Source organism: Gouania willdenowi, chromosome 5, assembly GCF_900634775.1.
Source record: "Gouania willdenowi chromosome 5, fGouWil2.1, whole genome shotgun sequence".
Taxonomy (NCBI): Eukaryota; Metazoa; Chordata; class Actinopteri; order Blenniiformes; family Gobiesocidae; genus Gouania; species Gouania willdenowi.
In genome coordinates this window covers 9,954,432-9,979,109 of record NC_041048.1, presented here as the reverse complement: position 1 = coordinate 9,979,109, position 24,678 = coordinate 9,954,432, and the positions used below count along the sequence as shown (strand labels likewise).

At 36.8% G+C, this 24,678-nt stretch overlaps 1 protein-coding gene across 2 annotated transcripts in view; it reads left to right on the top strand.

Annotated features, from left to right (window-relative positions):
- asic1b (acid-sensing (proton-gated) ion channel 1b) overlaps positions 1-24,678 on the top strand; it is a 201,050-nt gene that overhangs the window by 128,323 nt on the left and 48,049 nt on the right. The window contains exon 1 of one of the 2 annotated variants that reach the window (XM_028446063.1): positions 1,862-2,812. The exons of the other annotated variant lie outside the window; for it this stretch is intronic. Within the exon in view, the coding sequence (XP_028301864.1) occupies positions 2,141-2,812 (672 nt within the window). The 5' untranslated portion in view covers positions 1,862-2,140. Of the gene's footprint in view, positions 1-1,861; positions 2,813-24,678 lie in introns of those variants that run through there. 2 annotated transcript variants of the gene reach the window in all.

Sequence of the window (24,678 nt, the reverse complement as noted above, 5' to 3'; positions counted from 1 at the left end):
TTTATCACATGGAAAAACCTATGGTCTTCATCAATAACTCTGTCAAAACAGTTATTTTGCTCCCACAGTCATTATTTTGTAATGTAAATCTCAGTCATGTTGAAAACTTGGATGTGTAGTGGTTGCCCCCTTGTGGTTTTCTACATGCCTGCTGCTGGACACCAGTATCAGGACAACTGGCACAGATTTCTAACCAGTTTGCTCTGAAAGTTAATCAGTTATTTTTAAAGTTTAATTTAAAAAAGAATAAAAAAAGTTCATATTAATTTCTAAAAATCTGCAATAATTCACATTCAAGTGCAATCCACTATCTGTGTCGTATTTATTTATCTCATCGACAGGTCAGTTTTTCATTTTTGTATTGCATGTTATCATGTTAATGTGTATATACGTGTATATAGTGTTCTGAGTATTATAGTATCATATATTTCTTTTTCCAGTATTTTATTTAAGTGTGTGTAATATGTCTCATTCCTGGAGAGCATCTTAATTTCGTTGTATATCTTGTACAATGACAATAAAGCTTATCTATCTATCTATCTAATTTTATTATACTTTTTAAACTTTATTTCATATTCTATTAGCTATTTTTCTTCAATATTTTCTGCACTGTGGTCCCGTTTTTCTGTTTGCGTTAGTTCCCCTGCACACCTTATTCTGCTAAATCCAATATGTCTACAGTTGTGAATATTTATGCAGGGCTCTGGTCTGAAGCCCAGGGAGCTGCCTGACCTTCTTGTCAGGTCAGCTTGGATACCGGGGGCTATCTACCCATCACTGATACATATTCACAACCCGCAGGCCATCAGACGCCGTTGTGAATAAAGGTAGAGAAAAAAAGAAAAAAGTGTGACAAAGTAACAGCTTTAGCCTCCAGGTCTTATCAGCAGCTGTTTTTTCCTCCCCTGATAGACACAGCTGTTAAACACATATTGATCAAGTCTGCTACATGTCTCACCCTCTCCCCTGATGAAAACAATGCCAGCAGGTTGTTATAGTTTTAAAAAGCTTAACACGATAGAACGGTGTGAATAATGTGCTTTTCATTAGTTTAGCAGTGTAATGTTGCTGTACCTCGGGGGCGGCCCACGTCATTAGCTGTAGGATTTTATTGTAAAGAGTGCTGTCATCTCCCCCTTAATGCGTCTAACGTTTCAATTTCTGGTAGTGCAATGTTTCTGAAAATGATCCTGGTGGTCTAATGGAGGTGGATCGATACAGAGGAATTGGTCTATATTAAACCAACACCACCTCTGGGAATCTGAAATGACACTTATATAAAAAGTGAGGTTTCAATAAAGGCTTTGTCTTAGTTAGAGCGCTTGCTTCAGGTGAGGCGTTGAGCATTAATGGTAGTTTAATTGACGAATGAACTTTGTTTTGTTTGCGTTTGCTGTGTTTTACGATGTAATTCAATTTAACTGCTGACCTTAACCTAATACGGTTTCACTCCTCTTAAAGACTACATCGTTGTGTTTTTTATTTGTGGTATTTGTCCTTTTTTCCTCTTAAAACTTCTTGGGAAAAGTGTTTTGTCTTGTTTTGTTTTGTTTTGTTTTTAGCAGTTTGGTGTACAACGTTTCTCTGTACAGAGATAATTTCTTATCGTGGCAGGAAATAGCTTAATCTGTGCCTAAGGTTTTTTAGATGTTAAAGGTTTTTTAGGTGTATTTTCTCTTGAGCACTAAGACTGCATCAAAGTCGGAGTAATTTTTCCTGCAAACTGTGAAATTCTGCCCAGGCACGGTGACCTGTAGCCGTGCCCTGTGGGAGTATTCTATGACTTCTGGTCTTCATACCCCTCCTTCTCTCTTTTACCACTTCTCTTCTTCTGTCTTTTGAAATCGCTCGAAGGGGTGGATCTGCCCCAAGCTCAAGGGCAAACCAAGTCAATTCAAATCAGACTAAATCTGAACAGTGGTGTCTTCTTGGCTTCTCAGTCAGTACCTTCAGATTTACATAGGTTGGGAAGTGGGTAGATTTTTCTTCTTACCTGCTAATTTCTTAAAGCTCATCACATTTTACATTTTCTAGCCAACTCTCTTGAAGGTTTCCGCTTTTCTTTACCTTATCTTAACATCAGGATTTGACTTTTGTCATTGGATTTTTGTCATATCTAAAACCATTCATACAGACCACCATGCCAGTCCGGATCATGTGCACCATCTCTTTTTCTGCTGACGACGAGCCCAACGGAGGATATGGTAAAGACGGCTTTGATGACTATTACAAACGTGTAAAGAAGAGCTATGGAGATGGGGAGTCACAGGACTACCTCGATGACTGTAGTAAGGTGGACGACTACGATGATGAGGAGAACAATGTCAGCAAGGTTGATGACCTTGCCACTTTCTTCAGCGGTTGCTCACTCCACGGAGCCAACCATGTGTTTGTTGAGAATAAGAAGTTTGGCTTCCGCCAGGGACTGTGGGCCACAGTCTTCACCACAGCCCTGTCTTTGTTTTTGTATCAAGTAGCCGACAGGGTGATATACTATTTGCAGTATGACCACATCACCATGTTGGATGAGAAAGTGGCCAACAACATGACTTTTCCCGCCGTCACAATCTGCAACTTCAATTTTGTCCGTAAATCTCAGATGAGCTACAGCGACCTGATTTTCATGGGCCCCTTGCTCGGTTTTGAAGAAGGCAACGCACCGGGCTTTCCACTGGCGCCGGAGCCGGATCGTCCACCGGGCTCTCGCTTCACCCTAGATGAGTTTTACACTCGGACCCGCCACCGCATGGATGAAATGCTGCTCGAGTGCACCTTCAGGGGTTTAGAGTGTGGCCCTGAGAACTTTGTAGAAGTAAGTAAAGCCAGAAATCAACAATAACACTTTTGAATGAAACATTAAAGCTCTGTGTGCTCTGACTAGCCCTCCAAAGCTTTGTCTAGCCTAATAGGCATAAAGATCTAAACTGTGTCATCAGGAAGTCCAACTTTTAATTGTATAAAAATAATAGTTTGCGTTTTATAAAGTGATTACTTTTTGCTATTAAGTAATTGTGCCACATCCAATCCCAAGTCCCCGTTGTAAATAGAAATGCTTTCCTAAGTCAGCTTGTCCCTCGTAATTAAATTCCATTATCATTTTTTAGGAAAATGGCAGACGCAAGCAGGTGTAGTTAATGTGGCGTGCTTGGCACACAGCTTACAGTTGTGATTGAATTAAACAGCCCTCAGCAGTTCTTACTCTTACACAGCTCAACCAGCACAGCCCTTTTCTTCAGGACACATCATTCCCTGAATTACTTTTTGAAGATGTTGTTTGTAGCTGCTGCCCTTTCCGTCCCCTTGTGATCGCACTTTTGACAAACGCTCACAGTAGAATGCTAAATTGCCAAATAGATTTGACAATTTCCAACTATTAGTCTATTGATTTACGTGACCTTTGCAGAGTGTTGGATTGTTTGTGGAGACTGCTAATGGCTGTGCTAGGATTACACTGGCCACTATTAAATCAGTGCACGAGTGAGTGTACAAAGTGTTCCTTGTAGTTACAAAGCCAACTTTTTCCGTTTTTTTTTTTTTTTTTTTTTTACTGCATACTTAGCTTTTCATTGCAGAAGTCTGAGATTTATCTGATTCACAATGGCAACAGACATGGTATTGTATTTTAACATAGTTTGATTTATTGTTATCCAATAATCATAGAGGTAGAGCTGGTCAATATTAGATTTTGGCCGATATCCGATATGCCAATGTTGACCAAAACAAATATTTTAATTCCAATTTTTACCGATAACGATATATACACAGATCCCCTCCTCATTAACCTAATTTTAGGTTACATTATATATATATATATTGTGGCAGATTAAGGCTACAACATAACATATTCCTTTATATATATATATATATATATATATATATATATATATATATATAATTTTTTTTATATAATCTTTTGTCTCAAACAGCACATTGGTTTTTCAATATTGGTGGAAAATCCAATCCCACTGTCAACTGATATTACATATTCTTGCTAATATGGTCTGATAATATCTACAATATCTCCCATCTCTAAATAGAAGCATCAGATTTTAACTGGAAAATTAATCAATGTTGCTATATAACACTAAGTTTACAAAATTAGAACTGTTTGTCCCAAATAAACAATTTGGGACAAAATCTGACAGTTACATCAAAAATATTGAATTTTATTGTGTGCAAATACATCACGTCTACCTGGAGTGGATTGCTAGAATGAAGCTTTACATAACCAAGAAATGTCATGTGCTAATTAATTTATGTGACACAGGCAAAAAAAAAAAAAAATTCAAAGGGCTATGTGAAGAAGAGTGACTTGGAGATGAAAAATTAAAAGCCTGACCTTACAGGTGAATTTTCATTAGAGGCTTCTCATCATCAGCGACGAAGGCAGCTCTGACATTATGGGGTTGGGCTCCTCAGAAAAGACGTGCTCCACGGAGCTGCTCCCTGTCAGCTAGGACTTCACACTTGAATGAGAAATGGGGTCCTTGAAGGTGAAGACATAAAGGGGGAGGTAATGAAAATACACCTGGATAAGTTTATATGACCTGTGTCGATTAAGGTTTGAGGTCTTTTTTCAGTATGGTGTGTGCAACGATGATGCAAAAAATCAACATGCAGTGAGATGGATTCCTTTTAAATGGATGATTAAGACAGAGTAAAACACAAAGGATGATGTAAAGAATTAAATAGTGAATATAACCAAGTGTTCAATACACAGTATGTCCATTCACCTCCTTCCATTTTTTATCCCCCTCCACAAAGTGGAAGGGGGTTATAGGTTTGAGCTCCGTCCGTCTGTCCGTCTGAGAAAAAGGGGACAACTTTTCTTGAAAACAAGATATCTAAATTTAGTGTATGGCTTCAGGGTATCACTGCCTTAATGGAGTTCGAAAATGAGAGGCATGCAAATATTTTTTCCAGAGTTATTGCCCTTGTTCTGTTTTTTTTTTTAATCTGTTCGAGGTATCTTCAAATGGGACAGCTTTTCTTAGAAACCGTTTAATAGGATATCCAAATTTGGTGTGTGGCTCAGGGTATCAATATCTTGATGGAGTTCGAAAATCAGAAGTGTGCAAATATTTTTTTACGGAGTTATTGTCCTTGTGCCATTTTTTTACTCTGTTAGAGAAATTTTCAAAGAGAACAGCTTTTCTTACAAACTGTTTGATAGTCAGTAGTTTCATATTCTGATGTGATAAAAAAAAATTTATGTATACATCTAAGTTCTTAGATTTAGGACATTTAGGATAAGGTTGTGAGTTATAATGACAATCAATATGGCGGTGGATGTTGATGACTGTCTTCTTGTTATTACTATTATAGAATAGATTTTTAATTAAAGTTTGTTGGGTTTTACTGACCATGTTACCCCAGCATATAGAATACTACATTCCTGCTATCTGCTGGTATTTTTGTAAGCTTGACTGACATTTTTGTAAGTTATTGATCAATTATTGGTAAGATTAAATTGACCTTTTTCTCATTCAAACCTATTGGAACAGTGAACAAAGCCTCCCCTACTGTGAGCCAACATTATACTAGAATCCATTTTTTTATTTTTTTTGATTGTCATTGCACAAAGTACAATGAAATTGCACATGCCCCTCCCAACAACATTCAAGTAGACTTCAAAGATTCAAACCAAACAGACAGTTATCATAAAAACAGCATAAGGTAGGGTAAAGAATAAAAACAGTATAAAAGTTCATCCGAACAAAAGTGCATCAGTATGAAAAGTTAATCAGTATAAAAGTGCATTGTATAAAATGTCAGAAAAGAGACAAATTCTGTTTACTGTATTAATTATACTGACTCCGAGTGTTATACTGACTCTGAGGTGTTCAGCTTACGCATCCGACTTGCATTTTCTTTAGGAAATGCAGTTTGTCTAGCTATGATTGCCCTTCATTACTTCTTGGTTATTAATTTTACATATGTCATCTGTAGCAGTGTTTGCACATGTGGTCATACATCCTAACATGTCGGTGTAAAGTGCTGTAATGACCTCATGCAAAGGACTGAGTCAATAGTTGAGCTCAGCTAGCGGCTTGCAAGCAGACAGTTCAGGTTGCAGCAGTTCCAACATGGAGCAGAATATGAGCCCCCCTCAGAGCTGCAGGAACCCGATCCCCAGCTTCCTGCGTCCACACAGCCTATTCGAAAGAGCCCGGCTCGCTCCACACAGCATTGTCATCAGAAGCAGCCGGTGGCTCTGGTTACACACTTCTCTATAGTTGCCTCAGGAGCGTCAGTCTGAGCAACTTCACCTCAGACAAACTGAGGGAATAATTTCAGGGAATGGAAAATGAAACGGTCAGCCTCGCTATCCGTCGTCTCTGAGCTGTGAATACTGTTTACGGTTCAGTACTCTTCTCAGGCTGCCATCGGGAAAGGATTGTATCAGTGAAAGTGTAATGTAATTATCTTCAAGCTTATTCCATGAATAATTAGATGTTGGGAAATGACACAGCTCTAATGCAGCCCTGCCAACTGCCAGCTCTGTTGTTCCTGAGTAGAAAAAAGCTTCAGTTTCATTATCCTCCTTAGTGACAGTGGTAACCATCATTATTAGCTTTAGTTTTTGTTTGACTGTTTATCTGTTGGTTTAAATGTTAGAACTCTGATGGTAAATGTGACACACTATAGACCAGAGTCACCAACACGGTGCCCGCGGGCCCCAGGTAGTCCTCATGGACCATGTGAGGGGCCCTCGGGAGCTCTAGTCTCCAATGAGCTCCATCTATTACTTTCCAGGATTGAAACTCATAAAGAATAAATATTATATTATACTTAGTAAAGTTAAATACTGCTGCACATGATAAAGTTTTAGTATTAAACTAACCATCTTTAAATGTTTATTTTCACAGAAGCATTGTGACAAATGTTTTTAAATGCTGCAGATTTGGTGTATGGGTTGCGGTATGTTATATATAATAATGTGATATAAATGGAAAATATATTTTATAAACGCAAGGTGAATTTTACAAATTTGACACATTTTACGATTTGTTAAGTTGTTTGTTATTAGCTTGTAAAATAGCAATATTGGGATTTTCTAGTAAATGTAGAAAATGAAACAATTGCATAAATTAGGAGATTTTTTTATTATTTGTTTATTTCATGTCATTACACAATCTTTTATTTTATTTTATACATGAACAAAAAGGAACAGAGGCAAGATAAATCTTGTATTATCCTAATAACTTAAAAAAAAAAAAAAAATCAATTCGATTTCCCAACATTCCACCCCAGAAATAAAGTGTTGCATGTTGAAACTTAAACATTTCCGACCTTTTTAAATGCCTGCTAGCCTTCAATATGATCTTACCCTCTAATTAAAGTGAAACCGTGGAACTGTAGTCTTTAAGAATTTATTTTCTAACTGGTTGCCCCTCAGACTATGCAGTACCTATGAAGTAGCTCACAGTTTCAGAAAGGTTGGTGACCCCTGCTATAGACTCTTTTTTCTGGGCTCTCTTACTAGATAAAAAGCTCAGAAAACGCAGCCTAAAAAAAAAATCTCCTCTTTGTCATTTTTCTGGATCAGTGTTCCTGATCATGGTACCATCAGTATTAACACCTTAAAGTCTTGGAAGAAATGTATATCCTATTAATAACCATACAGTTGATTAAAATATATAATGAGCTCCCCAATTTTTTGACAAATTGCGATAATATGCGCAATCGCAATTCGATCCAAATAAAATTTGGTAGGGTAATTGAGAAACCAACAAGACATTACGGAGTCAAATTTCATAAAGATTGGTCAATTATGAACCGAGATATACGTTTTTGAATTTATTTTTTAAACGAATCCAGAATCAGTATATTGTTCCGGAACCTCCACCAAAATGGAATGGAATCTTCCATGGCGTAAGATCTATAATTGGTTAAAATTTAGTCAAAATCTGTTAATCCTGCTAACAAACAAACAAACAAATGAATGGAATGGTGCTTCATAATAATGTAGCCACATTGTACAACAATACCATGGTGTTATGTTATTTTATTTCTTCTATTTTGATTTATCTTTCTTATCTTACTGTATTTTATTCTTATTTATTGTCTGCATGTTCTTAACTTCTGTAGGTTCTGTGTAAAATGGGTATCTGCAATGGATGGATGTGTTAGAAGCTTATTTGTGCAGCTTGGAGTCCAAAACAAATTTCACTACGGGGACAATAAAATGTGTCGTATCGTATTGAACGCTTGGCGGAGGTTTGTTTCATAATTGATGGTCTCTGTCAGCTCTAGGATGAGCCTTTCTTGCACCCTGAAAAGCTGGGATGGCCTCCAGTGTCCCATGACTCTGGTCAAGAAAAGCAGGATAATCATAATTTAGAATAGTTCAGTATGTTCAACATTTACCCCAGCAAACAAAACAAAGCATTTATTTCCCGGTGATTTTTGTTTTCTTTTATTTTTTTTAGCACACATAAAAAAACAAACATTTAAATGGCCCATATTAAGCTAAATCAACTTTTCTGTGCTTTAAACATGATAAAAATGCTATTAGAGCTTCAAACACATGCCCAAAGTGTTCCATTGATTCCCTCAATCGTTAGTTAGAGGGTGATTTGCTCCTTTCTTACTGCAGGGTGAGCCCAAACACCTCGCTCCAATTTGATGATGCGTTCCCAGTTTGATGACAAATTTGACGCAGCACTGAGCTGCAGAAGCCGCGCCTCCAGGAAGCTCTCTTCCGTGATTGACAAGTAAACAGACACGCCCACAAAGGTGAGCATTTCAGCGTCCTTCGTGCAGTGCTATGTATGTATTTTCTACAGTCTATGTTTGTACCGGTGAACGCCCCGTCCCTCTGTCTCGTGTTTATAAAGCAGCATGAGCTCGGCTACGGAGTGACATCACTGTGCGGGAAGGGGGAAGTCAATGTCCCGTCTATAGACACGCCCACTCGTGAATATGCATAAATAGGCCGCAAATCATCCTTTTTGTGTAGAGTTGCTCAGAAAGTAACTTTTCAGAGGCTAAAACTCTGGAAAACAGACGAGTTTGGGAAAATATGTTTTTGGGGTCCTTAGAACAAATGGAGATGGGTGAAAAATAGCATGACAGCCCAATGGGCTTGTAGCAAGAGCCCCTCCCCTTTCAATAAATACAAATAATAAAGGCTATACAAATAATAGAGACTTTGAAGAGGGGAAAAAAATGCAAAATAAATCTTTGATATAAGTGGAAACTAATATATAAACAGACTTCACAAATATAAATGTCAAAAGACTAATGAAAATATTGAACAAATTATTAATTGAAGATCAAAAAGAAAGCACAAGACGTAAATTGATGTAATGTAGGAGGATTCGTGAATGACGTTTAAAGTTGAAAGTGAGTTTGCCCCAGCAACAGGAGAGTGTAAAAGAAGCCGTTTCAGCATTTGGGTTTAAAAAGGGCGTTCCATGCTAAACTGCTCCCTCCAGTCTGAGAGGTGACGACACAGGGCATTAAATATTGATGCCAACACTCCTACAGCTCAAATACCCACTGGCTGAAGAGTTGGAATTTCAAATGGCGATTCTTCAGACACTCTCAGCACCGCATAGATATCTAAGTTAACATTTCAAAGAATCCCGCAGTGCTTTGTTTTTTGCTTCATGAATTATCACCTTATTCAATGAAGAAGAAATAAGGTGACGTCACCAAGTTTATCCTTATTTCCTTTTGATATAGCCATTTATGTTCATATTTCAAAGCAACACAAACAGCTGTGAATTTGCATCACATAACAATCAATCTCAGTATAGTTAGTGCACCACAGAACGATGGCTCATCTAATTCATCATGTCTCACAGTCTTGCCCATTTTTCTCCATTTAACACCCATTCAAGTGCTGATCACAAGGGGGCAGTGGTGCACCTGTTTGGCATTTTTCATTGTTTTTCATGTGTTTTTCTTGCAATGGCTAAAATCCATGCATGTTTCATTATGTGCAAAGTAACCTGAGCAACTCTTCTTTTATTTATTTCTCTTTGCAGCATTTGTTGGTAAAAAAAAAAAAAAAAAAAAGCACTCACCATTTAAAGCTCATACCTGTATGCCAACATTTTATAACACAGATGCTAATCGTTCACTGGAGTGCTAAGTAGTTGCTTCCCTTTGTGAATGAGAATAATTGCATCTTATAATCTAAAGGAGAGCCGTCAAGTTAAAGCAATTATGTAAGAATAAGCCTTAAGCATCCCACACAGGTCCAAGCGCCACTTATAAGAAGCTAATTAGGCTAATAAGGCTTTAATGGGATCTCACGGGATTGCTTGCGGTGCTTTATAATACCAGGTAGCCTGATCGCCTCTGCTAATGAGATTAGGATTTCAACAGGTTTTACCTGGTTGAATCAAGATTGAAAAAGTAAAATAAATAAATAAAGGAATTCAAAGGTTTTGCCTTGTTTATATTTGTTCGCTCTCTTCCTTTAAACAAACTGTATCCATTTCTACTGCAGTGGTTCTCAAACTTTTTTTGGCTCAACTACAACATTTTGCTTAGAACACTAATTAAAAACATCTATGGAGCGTAATGATGGAATGAACGAGCGATAACACATTTTAAAGAATCTCATTTGGGAACACTATTTAGTGCAGTGGTTCCCAACCTTTTTTGGATCGTGACTCCATTTAATTCAGTTCAGTTCAATTCAACTTTATTTGTATTGCACAAATTACAACAGTTATATATCCCAATGCACTCATCAAAATATAAAATTCATAATAAGAAAGAAAAAACCCAACAAGATTTACATGAACACGCATTTAGCGACAGTGGGAAGAAAGAATTCCCTTTTAACAAAGAAATCTCCAGCAGAACCAGCTTCAGAGGTGGCAGCCATCTGCTTCTACTGGTTGGGGTTAGTGGACATAAGGACCAACAGAACAGGATAGAGAGATAGAACATCAGAGTGTCCCATAGTTGAGCCATGAACCATTGATCAGGAACTGCCATCATCAGCTTCACGACACCTGAAACAGAGCAGAGAGAGAAAGGTGAGGATAATAATTAAAAAATCTATTTACACTTTTCAGAAATTTCAGGCAAACCCATTAAAACTCCAAGTGACCCTACAAGGGTCACTGATTTAGTGGCTCCTGAATAGAATTAATTCAATAGTTTCTGTCATTCTATATCACCACGCCTAGGGTGGGACCAAGACACTTTATTTATTTACATTTAATTTTCATTTTCTCTCTCTCTCTCTCTCTCTCTCTCTCTCTCTCTCTCTCTCTGCTCTACTGCTCTACAGTATGCATAGTCCTGCCAACCAGCAGTTTATGTTGCTTGATTCCAACCATGAAAATAAGCCTTTGGTTTTTTCAAAGGATATATCAAATAACCAATAGCAATGTGATACTGAAACTCTCACGAGCACTACCTGCACATTGTGTTTTTACATTAAAGCACTCCTGCACATTAAACTATTTACTGTATTTAGTCCCTTGAGCAACCGTCCACCCTTGTATTTCTCAGTGGGTTCCTGTTGCATCTCTACTTATCTGATACTGTAAAGCTAATGTATCCTTTGCTGGGGGCTGCAGTGCCGCAAGTTCTGAATTTAACCTGGCTGTTAAGTGCAGTGTGTGGCTTGTTATCAGGCCTTCTGCAGAGCTTGGTGATGACAACTCAGCTCCATAACAAGTAAAAAAAAAATCCAGCCCTTTAGGAACTGAGTTTACTACCAGTCCGGATGTGTTAATTATAAAAGGGCTGAGTGTCGTTTTTTAATTTGTACTTGAACACTTTGATCTGCTTTTTCCTTTTCACAATAAGAGCCAGTAGGAATTCTAGTCTAAAACTGCACCACATTTGCAAAGCCCTTCAAACAAAATGTTAAATATTTTTTTCGATATTATTTCAGTAAAAGTATCATAATTAGACATAACTTGCACAACACGAAGAAATAAAAGGTTTCTGTTGAATATCTTTGTCATATTGGGCCAAAACAGGAGATGAAGCATGAAATTTAAGTCAAATCAAGACCAACATTTTATGTAGTCTGATTTTGAGTTCATAAAGCAATTTTACGGGTTGTAAATCTAGTTTGCAATAATATTTTATTACTGCCTGATTAAGATTCAATTTCGAAGAGACAAACATTGTGGCTGAGAAAAGTACTTTAACGTCTAATAACCTTGGCAACCCCTAAGCCACTGTGGCTCGTGAGCAAAACAGTTTATGTCAAATTTGCACATAAATGTTAATTATGGGACTCATTGTATAGAAGGGAGAGATGATGATAAATTGTGGAATGGCTGAGAGGACAGATTTAGCAAGAATAGAGTGCGACGCATCTTTCTTCTGCAGGTTTTTCACACACGAGTGCAAAACATGGTCGTCAGCAGGACTCCATATGGAAGTGCGTTGCATTGATTTGTGGAGTGTGAAATCAGCAAGATTACTAGTTGTGTTTCTAAAATGTGTGTGCATATGCAAAGTGATGTATATGCAACATAAAGCACTGTTATGGAGGAGACAAACTAAAAATACTATGATACTATGAGCTGTTTAATTACACTCCAAATCATTAGGGGAAAATCCCAGTCAGCAGTGTTTGTACACATTAGTCTCTGTTCCACCTCAACAGTTCTCTGTTAAAAATTCCTTATTTACAACTATTTTTGTAATACCCCAACTCAGTGGTTCCCAAACCTTTCACAGTCCTGTACCCCTTAAGACAATTAACCTGAAGCCATGTAAATCCCCTACTTCTGCATTAGCCTACCATTAATATTGTCCTAGTATTAGCTTTAACCTAGCATTAGTGACCAATAGCATTAACCTAGCAATAGCATTACCTAGCATTAATATTGACCTAGTATTAGCTTTAACCTAGCATTATCATTAGCTTAGCAATAGCATTAACCTAGCATTAATATTAACCTAGCATTAGTTAGCAATAGCATTAACGTAGCAATAGCATTACCTAGCATTAATATTGACCTAGTATTAGCTTTAACCTAGCATTATCATTAGCCTAGCAATAGCATTAATTAGCAATAGCAATAACCTAGCATTAGCCTAGCATTAGCATGAAGTTATCATTGACATTAACTGCTCTATTTATATTCTAGTTTTAGCTTTAACCTAGCATTAGTGACCAATAGCATTAACCTAGCAATAGCATTACCTAGCATTAATATTGACCTAGTATTAGCTTTAACCTAGCATTATCATTAGCTTAGCAATAACATTAACCTAGCATTAATATTAACCTAGCATTAGTTAGCAATAGCATTAATGTAGCAATAGCATTACCTAGCATTAATATTGACCTAGTATTAGCTTTAACCTAGCATTATCATTAGCTTAGCAATAGCATTAACCTAGCATTAACATTAACCTAGCATTAGTTAGCAATAGCATTAACCTAGCAATAGCATTACCTAGCATTAATATTGACCTAGTATTAGCTTTAACCTAGCATTATCATTAGCCTAGCAATAGCATTAATTAGCAATAGCAATAACCTAGCATTAGCCTAGCATTAGCATGAACTTATCATTGACATTAACTGCTCTATTTATATTCTAGTTTCCAATGTTGTCAGTGTTTTACATTTTTATTCAAGTTATGACAATTTATGTACCCCTGGGGGACCTATATCCCACTTTGGGAACCTAGGCCTTAACTAAATGAACAATGGAACAATGGGTTGGTATGATCCAAATATCTAATGTTATGTATAGCGTATTGCTCTGCGTATTGCTCTCTTTTGAAGTTTAACTATTGAATGTAAATTTCTTTTGTAATTATTTTTGGAGAATGTAGTTCATTTATGGGAACTCCTGAGTTGTAGAAAGGGAGAACATGCAAACACCAGGTTTACTCCAGCAGAATAACGCAAATGTCTTCTTAGTGTGAGGCAAATGTGCTCATGACTGCCACAGAGTACTGCCAAAAAATAGTCAATGTATCCAAGATAAACATGAATGAAGTGTCACGTCTTTTTCAAAATAAAATGTACTCTTTGAAAATGTAGAAAGATTAAGTCTATGAATTCCGCATTAAGTTGGGGTTGCATCAAAGCTGAAAAACTTGGTATTTTGGACATGTTTGTGGGAGTGAATCTAACATAAATTGCAAACTGCTTTAATACTACAAAAATAAACTAAAAAAATAAAGCACAGAGACCCTAATATCTATACGCAGAGTTTGCGGGGCAGAGGGAGCATAGCACGCCCCTAGTGGTCAAAAGTTTCCATGTTTTCCCAAATTAATCCAAAAAAATACAATTCCTAATACGATGTACATATTATACAAATATTTTAGGTGCCATAAAACACATTGATTGTACAAAATATATATTAATTAATCTGTTGTTCTTTTAAAAAAAAAAAAAAAACTAGTCCCAAACTTTTGAGACTTTAGGTTGGTTCTTCTTCACAAAGTAAATGGTGAAGCAACACTGCTCCCAGCAGTTCATATATGGTACTGCAGCAAAAAAGTAGGCAGAAAGCAGTCAATTTTATCATGAATTTACAACATTAAACGACACCTCAACGCACATTTTTTTTTTTTTTTTGTCAACATTAATCAATTTTGTTACTTATCATTTTTGCATTATTGTACATGTTACGCACATTGCGGTTGGTGCGGATCTCGAGACGGTCTATATATTTAACTATATCTTTTATTTTGCCCCTCCTGGCAACAATCTCAATCTCCGCCCATGTGAATATCATGTTCTGTATGTGTGCAGTGTTTTCTTTAGACATTTATTTTGATGCACCTACTGCTAGCAGCCTACGGTTTAAGACGGTCACAGTTCATTACTTTTAATAAACCCATGAGTGCATTTCAGCATGTTGGGAAGTATTTTGTATGATCCTAGAAGGGTCAGGCTACACTCTTATACTGTCAGGGTTCATTTTGTACTCACAGCCATATTAAACTCATAATTAGAGAGTAAAATCTAACTGGGGCTTCCCAGCTTTAACCCTTTAATTGTTCCTCTGTAACTCCAGCTGTGAGCTGCTATTGGTTCATTCACTTTGACTCTCTGTGAACAAGTTGTGTTTCAAATTGCGTTGGATGAAGATGAGTTAAAAGTTGCAAACAAAGGGCTGTGATCCAACGACAGTCGAGGCTCTTTTGATTAAGCGGTTGTTGTTTCATCCCCTGGTTCAGACGAGTCAATGTCTTTTAGCTCGGGCCCCTCTCGCTGCCTTCAAGCAATATTACCAAAACAACTGATTACATTATTCAGTGCCACAACCTAATAAACACAGCTGATGCAATTTTAATGCACCACTAATGTCTGCTGATGTAGCGTAAGGTGAAATAAATACTGCTGATTGAAACTTTCACCTGTCCACAGATGGATATAAACTCACGGACGATCAGCAGCTTCGAACAAGGAGTTATTAGAAGGAGAGAAAAACAAAAAATAACTTCAGCAGTGACTCATTAGACATTTGACTGCCTTTGCACACATTTGCAAATTTCCCATTTTCTTTCAATCTAATCTGTATTTGGGGCTTAAGGCAGCTATGGGAGTTTTGCAAGTACACAAGTTCATCATTGTGTCATCTAGTGACAGTAATAGATGCGCTAAAAGGTCATCCATCACTCCTTCCCACACATCGCGATGCACACATGGAGGTAAATGAGTATGACGATGGTGTGAATGAGTCACGATTTCTGTCCATGTTTTGTGAATAACTATTTTGTATCAATTCAGTTGACTTTTTGCAATACTCTCTCCTCTGTGTAATGATCCATCGATCTGGATCCATATATCGATTGGTCAAGCATGGAAATTCTTGGCCGAAACCAAAAACCGAAAATGCAATTTTGGGGCCATTTTTGGTGACCAAAATTTTGTGCATCACTCGTCAAGCAACAATTCAATCAAATCGATGGAAACTCAAACCTTTGATCAACAATGTTAGTGAAACACAGCACAGGTATTTTTTTTCTTCTTTTTTGTTAAAGTTAGTGATTTTAATTTAAATGTTTGAAATGTTTCACCAATAGTACTGTCCAAACAAAAATTGCTTGTTCTGAAATATAACCAATTGTGTTAAATGGATACAGTAATATTCTCTTTAAGTCGGCAACTGAAATCGAATCGTGACAGACTTTGTGAGACATATCCAAATATTGCACAACTGTGCAAAGAACTGATACTTATACCCCGGCCTCGTATCCATGTTTGTTCAAATAATATGATTAATTACTTTTTTCCACGATTGATATTACGGTGCTTATAGCTTAATTAGTGCTTTTGGAGTAACCAATAAAATAATTATATCCATTACTAGATGGTCAATTACATAGTGTCATTGGTGCCAATGATGTATAGCAGACATTTCTTAATATAAGATGTTAAAAACAATGATGTCTTTGCCATCTCATTAAGACCCAAACACAAAAGAGGCTGGATAGATAGTAGTGCACACATTTTATCACCCTATAATATGACATAATATAATAGAGACTGGTTCAAACCCTAGAGTGGACTCTTGGGTCCTTTTCTGTGTGGAGTTTGCCTGTTCTCCCCGTGCTTTCTGTAGATTTTCTTCAAGTAGGCTGCTCAGGTTTTCCTGTATGAGTGGTTTTCTGCCTTTTTTTGTTTGCTTTGTGATGAACTGGTGCCCTGTCCAGGGTGTACCCCTGCCTAGCACCTGTTGAGAGGTGGAGACAGGAAACAACAGACCCCTGCGGCCCTGAACAGATAACTGCTGTTGGTAAAAATGAATGATTGAATAATCCTTTAGATACTCAAGCGTTCTGAATAACTGGTGAGGTTATTTGATATATACTGTATTACCATGGTAGCTGTTTGTGGGATGTATCAGCAAGCGATCATTATTACCTTACAGTCGATATGTAAGAAGCTGGAAACGTGATGAAACACAAATGATTTGAGTGAGTTTGAAAGGGAACTTCAATCAGTTTAAAAGGTAAGCACCGGTTTTGATTGAAGAACAACAGAACAAGCCTTTCATTTACCTTTAATGTGTGTGGGATGTGAACTGCAGACCATTTCATTTCCCATGCTGACCATTTCCCAACACTATATATATATCTATGGGCACATTAGCACATCTGACAATAGAAGAACCAATTTAAAATCAATCATTCATATTTTACTGTACATTACATAAATCCCTTGGTGTGTTTGCAGGGGCCCTAGGTACAGTCCATCTTATTGGGCCCCTACTATGGGTTATGTACCCTTTTTTTTTGCCCAGAAACTTAGCTCGTCTTATTGCATAATTATATAAGCTTTCTTTTTTCTTCACAATAACCTAATGACTCCATATCCAATGCTTGTATTTTATAAATCTGTTCTACTATATTTTCGTGGTTATTGAATATTGTGTTTGACATACTTTTGCAACAATTTAGTCTTAGGCTAAAAGGTTTCATCTTTTGAATAAAAGGTAAAGATAGAATGATTAGAATCATGGGGACACTCTGGTCACCTATTTAAGAGTTGATGGCAGCAAAATGTAGTCTTCAAAATCAATTTTTAAAAATCCTTTTTTTTCCAATTAAGATTTGACGTGCAAGAGGAATGTTCCAGCATTTAAATGCGCAAAAGTGCACATAGTTCATTTCAATGAAAATGATATATTACCGAAAAAAGATGTGTGTTTTAAAGCTCACCTCTGAAGAACTGAGTAAGCAGTTGCTTTCCCTCATTTCACCTTCTCTCTCCCTCTCCTTTCTTTCAGAATCAGAATCAGAATCAGAATCATCTTTATTCGCCAAGTGTATGTTGTACACACGAGGAATTTGACTCGGTCAACTGTGCTCTCTCCAATAGTGAAAACAATTCAATAATAAACAATCAACTAGAAGAGATGATAATAAGTATAAACATAAGTATAAATATAAACAGTAGTTAGACTATAATGTGCAAATAACAAGATGATAATAATAATAATAATAATAATAATAGTATGAAAAAAATAAATAAATACAAAATAAAAATTAAAAAAAAAAATAAGATAAAAAGATAAGATATGTTTTTGCCAAATCTGGTTTTACTTTCTTGAGGAAAGACATGGTTTCCTGCTGCTGTCTATCTCCCGCTTTTTGTCACATCCACAGTTCAGACTACTTGACAGAAGCACATGCAGCAGGTCATACCATTTGCACTTTTAAAGGAAGCAGTACCTAGGGCCCTGATGCAGCATTAATAATTGTTTTTAATGCAAAACTGTGCTTAACAACCAGATTATTTTCACACCGGGGGCCTTTTCATTCCAATATAAATAATCTAAAAATGTTTCAAATGCATTTTTGTACACATATATATATAAAACAGACTTCTGCATGTCCAAGTATTTACAAGGACACAACATGGATTCAAGGTTTACTTTGAGAAGAAGGAAAAAGTTAAAGAATGTCATAATGCTGACAGATTTTGATGGAAACACTATACATTAAAGGTAGGGTAGGGGATTTTCGAAAGCGAGCATGATTTTGAATGTAGCCTCCCTGATGGCTCCTCCTTTACCCCCTTGCCCCTCCCCTCTGTGCTCCGTCTCACTCACATGCATGCACACAGCTGCTGCAGGAGAGGAGCTCAGCTCATCGCTTGTATGGTGTAGAAACGTCGTTGTCTCATTCAGCATTAAGTAAACACTAAACTTTACCATTATATATGTTAAAGAAATGTGACCAAAAAGTCAGTTTTAACTCTGTCAGCGGTGACGCGCTTTCAGTGTGAGCTCGTGCATTTGAGGGATCGAGAACGAACAGGGAGACGTGATTGGTTAAAAAACTTAAAAGTATATCTGGAGAAAATTGCCTACCCCAGCTTTAATTTGAATGTGAATCCTTTCAAACCAGAATTTGTAACAATAAACGTTATAGCTACACCTGTAGCCACTGACGTCCTATGTAAGTCTGATATAAAGCAGGCCACTGCCACAAATGATTGATAACTGATGATAACATATGTGGTAATGACATATATCACAAAGTTCTAAAATGCCTCACAATATAATTACCTCCGCAAGTAATAAAACAAATGGAGGAATTAATATTTACTAGAACAATTCATTTCTCAAAGTCTGACTGAAAAAGCTCACCATTTATTTCATTCATTCAGGATGCATAGATAGAGTACTCTGATAGTCATTCATCAGGACTGTTTCCCTCCCTCACTCAAGCTCTCACTCAACCGGCTGACATAAAGTTGACAGAGATGAATTAGTTTCGTCTTCTTTCTTCCCCTGATGTTTGCAGATAAAAACATGAGCTCGCTTCCTTGACGCTTCAGTCCAGTATTGTATATAATGAGACATTAAGTAAAGGCTTCATTTTCAGATGTATACGGCTAAGCCTGTGACCACCCACCAGTTGTTTTTAGGTGTCTGCTTTAAAGTTGGAAATACAACCTTGTTTTATTTCCTCACTTTAAGGCAAAGTAAAAGCTTTGAATGTTTGTTTTAAGACGGGTCGTTTCACAGTGCACCACGGACACCTCATTTATACAGCTTTTTAAATGAACTCTAAATCTGTGTGAAACGGGTCTGCTTGAGCTGTTAAAGAGATGCAATATAAACGGTATTAATTCTTGACTGAACTGCCCCACAAGTGCAATGTCTGGACTCTGAACTGATGTGAGTTGGTTTTAAATCTGTCAGGGCCATTGCAAAAGATTGTCAGTTTTAACCAAAGCTTTGGAAATGAATCTAGATAACAGGCAAATATGACAGAAATTGGTCTGTTTTATAGGCTTTGAGGACACACGATGGTAGAATACAGATTTGAAATAAAAACAAGAAGTATTAATCATCAGCACCGCAGCAGGAAATTAATATCCATACCATCCCACAGCTTTATTTCATTGTAAATACTTTATGCGACATGTTTACACAGGGGTTTAATGAATGTTTTATTGACTCTTGTGATTTTTTTCCCGTATTGATTCTCATGTACTCAGTTATCGCCAGAATTGTGGCTTTAAATCGCCACCTGCTCCTTTATCGGCCCCCTAAGCCTCTGGACTCCTTTCCTGCTGCTGCTGCAGCTGATGCTCCCTGCATGTGCCTATACACCCGTTACTCTCTATTTGCAGCTTCTCTCCAAGATGGTCCAACTTTATTTGTACCCAGCAGGAAGCAACCAAGAAACTGAAACAAAGAAAAGAGAGAACTATATCAAACAGGAGGAACCATGTGAAGGTTGTGAAGAATGTCAGCCAATTCTATGTGTTTGTGCCTGAGTAAACAATGGGGAGCATTCTATTAAGCGGAAAAAAAATATATATATACGAGAAAACAAAGATAGAAGCTGAGTTTCAAGGTGCTTTTCAGGAGCAGCTGTGAATAGAGGTCGCTTGTTTGTTTGCATGTAGCATATTTGTCTCATAGTTTGAAATGGTCATCAAAAAATGAGCACAAGGTGACAGTTTGCTCCTTTGTAATGTGCCTCTGAAACCCACAGCACTTAGACAGAAACCAATGTCATCTCCACATTTGCATGTTGCTATGTTGCTTCTGTAAGTGAATGAAGCAAAAAGTCAACTCACTACATATGCCTGTTTAAAAAAGTTTCTCTTTAGACTTGTTCCTAAAAGTTTTGATTTCCACTTCTATGACAGATGCTCAATGCACCTTCGTTCACTATTTGCACACCAACCATTTTCATAACCATTGATATTTTTTAATATATGGCATTTTTTGCAACCTACAGCACCAGAACCAGATTTTGCCTTGGCCTTTCTGGAAGGATTTTTTTGTTGTTGTTGTAAGAACTGGATCTCTTAGATCAAATTGAACACTTTATTGGAGTGAATAGTTATTCAATAAATTGATGGGTGAGACAGTCAAGAGTTGGTAAATTATTCACCCCAATTCACTGCATTTGCTTGGAAGCAGTGGTCAAAAACAACATTATAAAGGGGAAATACTACGAAATGTTTATAAGACTTTAAAATGATTGTGTAAAATTGACTTGGTTTGCAGAGTCAGTTTGCAGTTTTCCCTGAGTCTCTTCATCGACACGTGTGTGGTGCCTTCGACACAGGAGCCTAAAAAAAACACATTATAACTGAATTAACCTTTTACGAAATGCATTGATGATATTAGAAAAAAAAAAAACTTTCTACCAAGTTTCTACATCACACTGTCACTATTATAATGTTTGCCGCAATTCAGGTTCAACGTTAGTGTGCTCAGAATTTTAACTAATTTTTTGTGAGATGATTAAGCAGCTTAATATATCACTGTTCCGCACTGTCCTAATGAAGGACATTTAATTTTCTCCTAATTAGAGAGGATGAACAACAACTTGCAGGAGAAATAAAGAATGATTTAGCATTAGCTTCAGTGTGTTGTTATTGGTGTCTCTCACTAGACTATTAAACAAAGCAGCCAAAGCCCGAGTGCATGATTTTTCAAAGTTTTACTGAATCATTCAATAGGATACAACTGGTACTATACATCACTGAGGATGGATGGATTTGTTTTTTGTTTTTTTTTAATGCATCTGTCTACACTTATAATGTTGCTGTTGTTGTGCTATATTTATTTATTAAGCTTGTTTTCCGTGTTTCGTCTGGGATTGGAGGGGTGGTGGGCAGGATGTAGGGAACTTGAATGAAAAAGACCATGTGACATGCATTGTGAATATTTCTGCTTGACATGAGCACAAAGAGCAATACAAATATTTTTTTTAAAAAGAGGATGGATGAATGGATAGATCATCCACCCATCCTTTGTATCCGTTTGTATCTTTTTTATTCAGCCAGAATATGTTAGATACTGTTAGATACAGTATTGAATGACTGAGATGCTTCTTTAAACCAGGCTGTATCACAGTGTCAGCCTGCATAGAACAGAAGGAATACATGTAACTTATACAAGCTTTCCTATACAAAACATATGTATTTATATTCATTTTTATCTATTTATGTAATACTTAGTCATGCTATCTATTGGATGGATGTATCACTTATAACCAGAGTTCAAGTACTCACATTACTGTAATTGAGTTGCTTTTATGGGTACTTGTACTTTTTTAAGTATATTTCTAAATCAGTCATTTTACTTGTACTTAAGTACATTTTAAAATAAAGTAATTTGTTACATTTCTAAACCCAACCATTACTGAGTATATAATTATTTTTTCTTTTAAAATGACAAAAAGACATTGTGAAACTACAAAAAATAAAAAGTCCAGACAACAATCAAATGCATCACATCATAGCCGACCAATCAGATTACACGTAATGTACGTCGCCAAGACAGCATTGAATGCTGGTTATTTTCTGTAGCTATACTTAAGCTTGAGAACTGTTTTTATTTAAAACTGAATTCATTGGTTTTTTTTTATTTGAAACATAATTGTTATTTTTGACAAACCTTTTATTTTATACAGATGCCTTTGTGGAAAATAAATCAAAGTTCCAATTGTGCAAGATTTGGTTTCTTCCTTTTTAAGTTTATACGTGACATGTTGACTGAATGCAAGGGAACCGTGGAAGTGAAAGTAACAAGTAACTTTTAGTTGGGTACTATTCATTTGAGCTACTTTTTACTTGTACTTCAGTATTTTATGTATGACTTACTTGTACTTGAGTACAACTTCCATCAAGTAACAGTATTACTTCTGGAGTAGGCTAACCTAATTATTTCCTGTGTGAGTGTGAATAACTGAAAGTCTAACATGCTCGGAGACTCCAGATTTGTTGAAAACCTTAATGAAAGCTGCCATAACAATCATCACTTGTATCAGTCCGAACATTGCCGCCTTCTGCTGTTTACAAACCTCACGTTGCATTGCCAAAAGTGGGTGATCCCCTTCTGTTTTAGTTGCACAACAGACAAAATGCCCCATCAAGTGGCAGCTATTGAATTCGTCTGACTGCTCTCATTTTCAGTTTGCTTTTAAGCATTATGGGTTTCTCTGGCCCTGCTGATTGATACTGAAACTCTCAAATCAAAATCAAGCCACTATACAGCCATGTACTGATTACTCAGCCACCAATGGCGTCCACCAACACAAGACGCTAACACTCAGTGATGCTCTATTTTCTGCTTTGGTGATTCATGACATTAGTTGACATGGGATATTAATGCTTTTGGACAGAAATGGTTGCTATAATTACACTCGTTTTTTTGATTATGAAGTGTTGCTGATGGATCAAAAGTCCAAGATTTGTCCATAAAATAGCTTTTCAAATATTTAGTGTGTTAATGGATGTTCTGTACATTATGCATAAGGGGCATCGGAGATGTTCAAGCACTGGCCAAAGTAGACCGTTGTCTAACTACCAGAAAGCTCCTGCACTATGATAAGATCACAGTGGTAAAATTAATATAGTTATGGATGAATGGAAGTTATCAGATGGATTACTTGCCACCTGAAAATGTAAAGTTTCACAATTTGGTGGAGAAAATGTCAACCTACAAGTCAAGCTGATGAATCACTTTCAAGGAGTTCCTTCACAGTTTTTGAGCAAGACGGCGCATTTGCCATCTCCTATATTTGGAGCACAAAGATTCAGAGAAATGGGAAAACTTGTCTTTGACCTGAAAATGAATGCAGGAATCAATGTAAACCAGCCGCTACCCAAACTTTTCAAACAAGCTATGTTTTTGTAAACTTCCAGCAATTGTCATAAATTGCAGCTATTCCATACGAGTACGAGGACGGCCATGCTGAACATTGCGCACAAAAAATAAAAATAAAATATTTGTACTCATAGAACTTTATTATTACTTATTCATTTTACTTCCATGTGTGATTGCACATTTAATGTTATTTTCATGGTTTTTGAAGAATAGTCACAATGTTTCCTTCTTCAAGAAAGTTTAAATTTTTCACCCATTTCTCTTTTTTTTTTTTTTAATTTTGGGGAGGGACCTGAACATTTTTCATTATTCAAAGTGGAGCGCAACAGAAAAAAATGTAGAACCACTGATTTAATTGGTAATCAATCAAATGTATCAGTTATAGGAGTGGTTTAAAAAAACAACAATAGCGCATTACCAGATATCTACCTGAAAAGGAGCCAGTGGATTGGAAATAGATGTATAGTCATACTGTAAGCAGTTGGTTGTTGTGGGGGTGTAAGTTACGATCATCAGTTTGCTACTACAATTATGTTTTTAATTAGTGACGCCCTGCACGTGTTGCCTACAACGGGATTCGTGAAGACTTCTGTCATTGTTATTTGAAGAAATCTAATCTGCACATATTGTTGTATCTTGGGAGTGCACGTAGCTATTAAAAGTCAATATTCATTTAGCTAAAGCTTGCAGTTATTGACGAACACTAATCAAAGAAACTGCATTTTAAATTAGCCCGACTCCTGTTCTCTTAGTTTCATCGTTAATTAAATCTGTGGAATGGTTTTCAAATCCCACTTGTTCCTTATATCTTAAGCCAATCAGTCACACTGCATATGTATAACTCCTCAAGCTAAGAGTATTAATAGACAAAATATGTCTGCAAGTTCGCCTAACAAGGGTTCATGTTGCTTTCCTAATGAGTTTATTAGTAAAACTTTCTCGCTGTGCCTTTGGAGCAGCATGCATTAGTTATTCGCTTGTTTTTACACTTGCCATGGGATTGTCTCTCTCTGTCAAGTACATCATTATCTCTTCCCCCAGACGGATTAGCTTATTGCGCGAAGCAACTCTTCCAACACGTCTCTTCCTTGATGAGCTGACTAGGGAAACGAGGTTGAACAAATGCTCC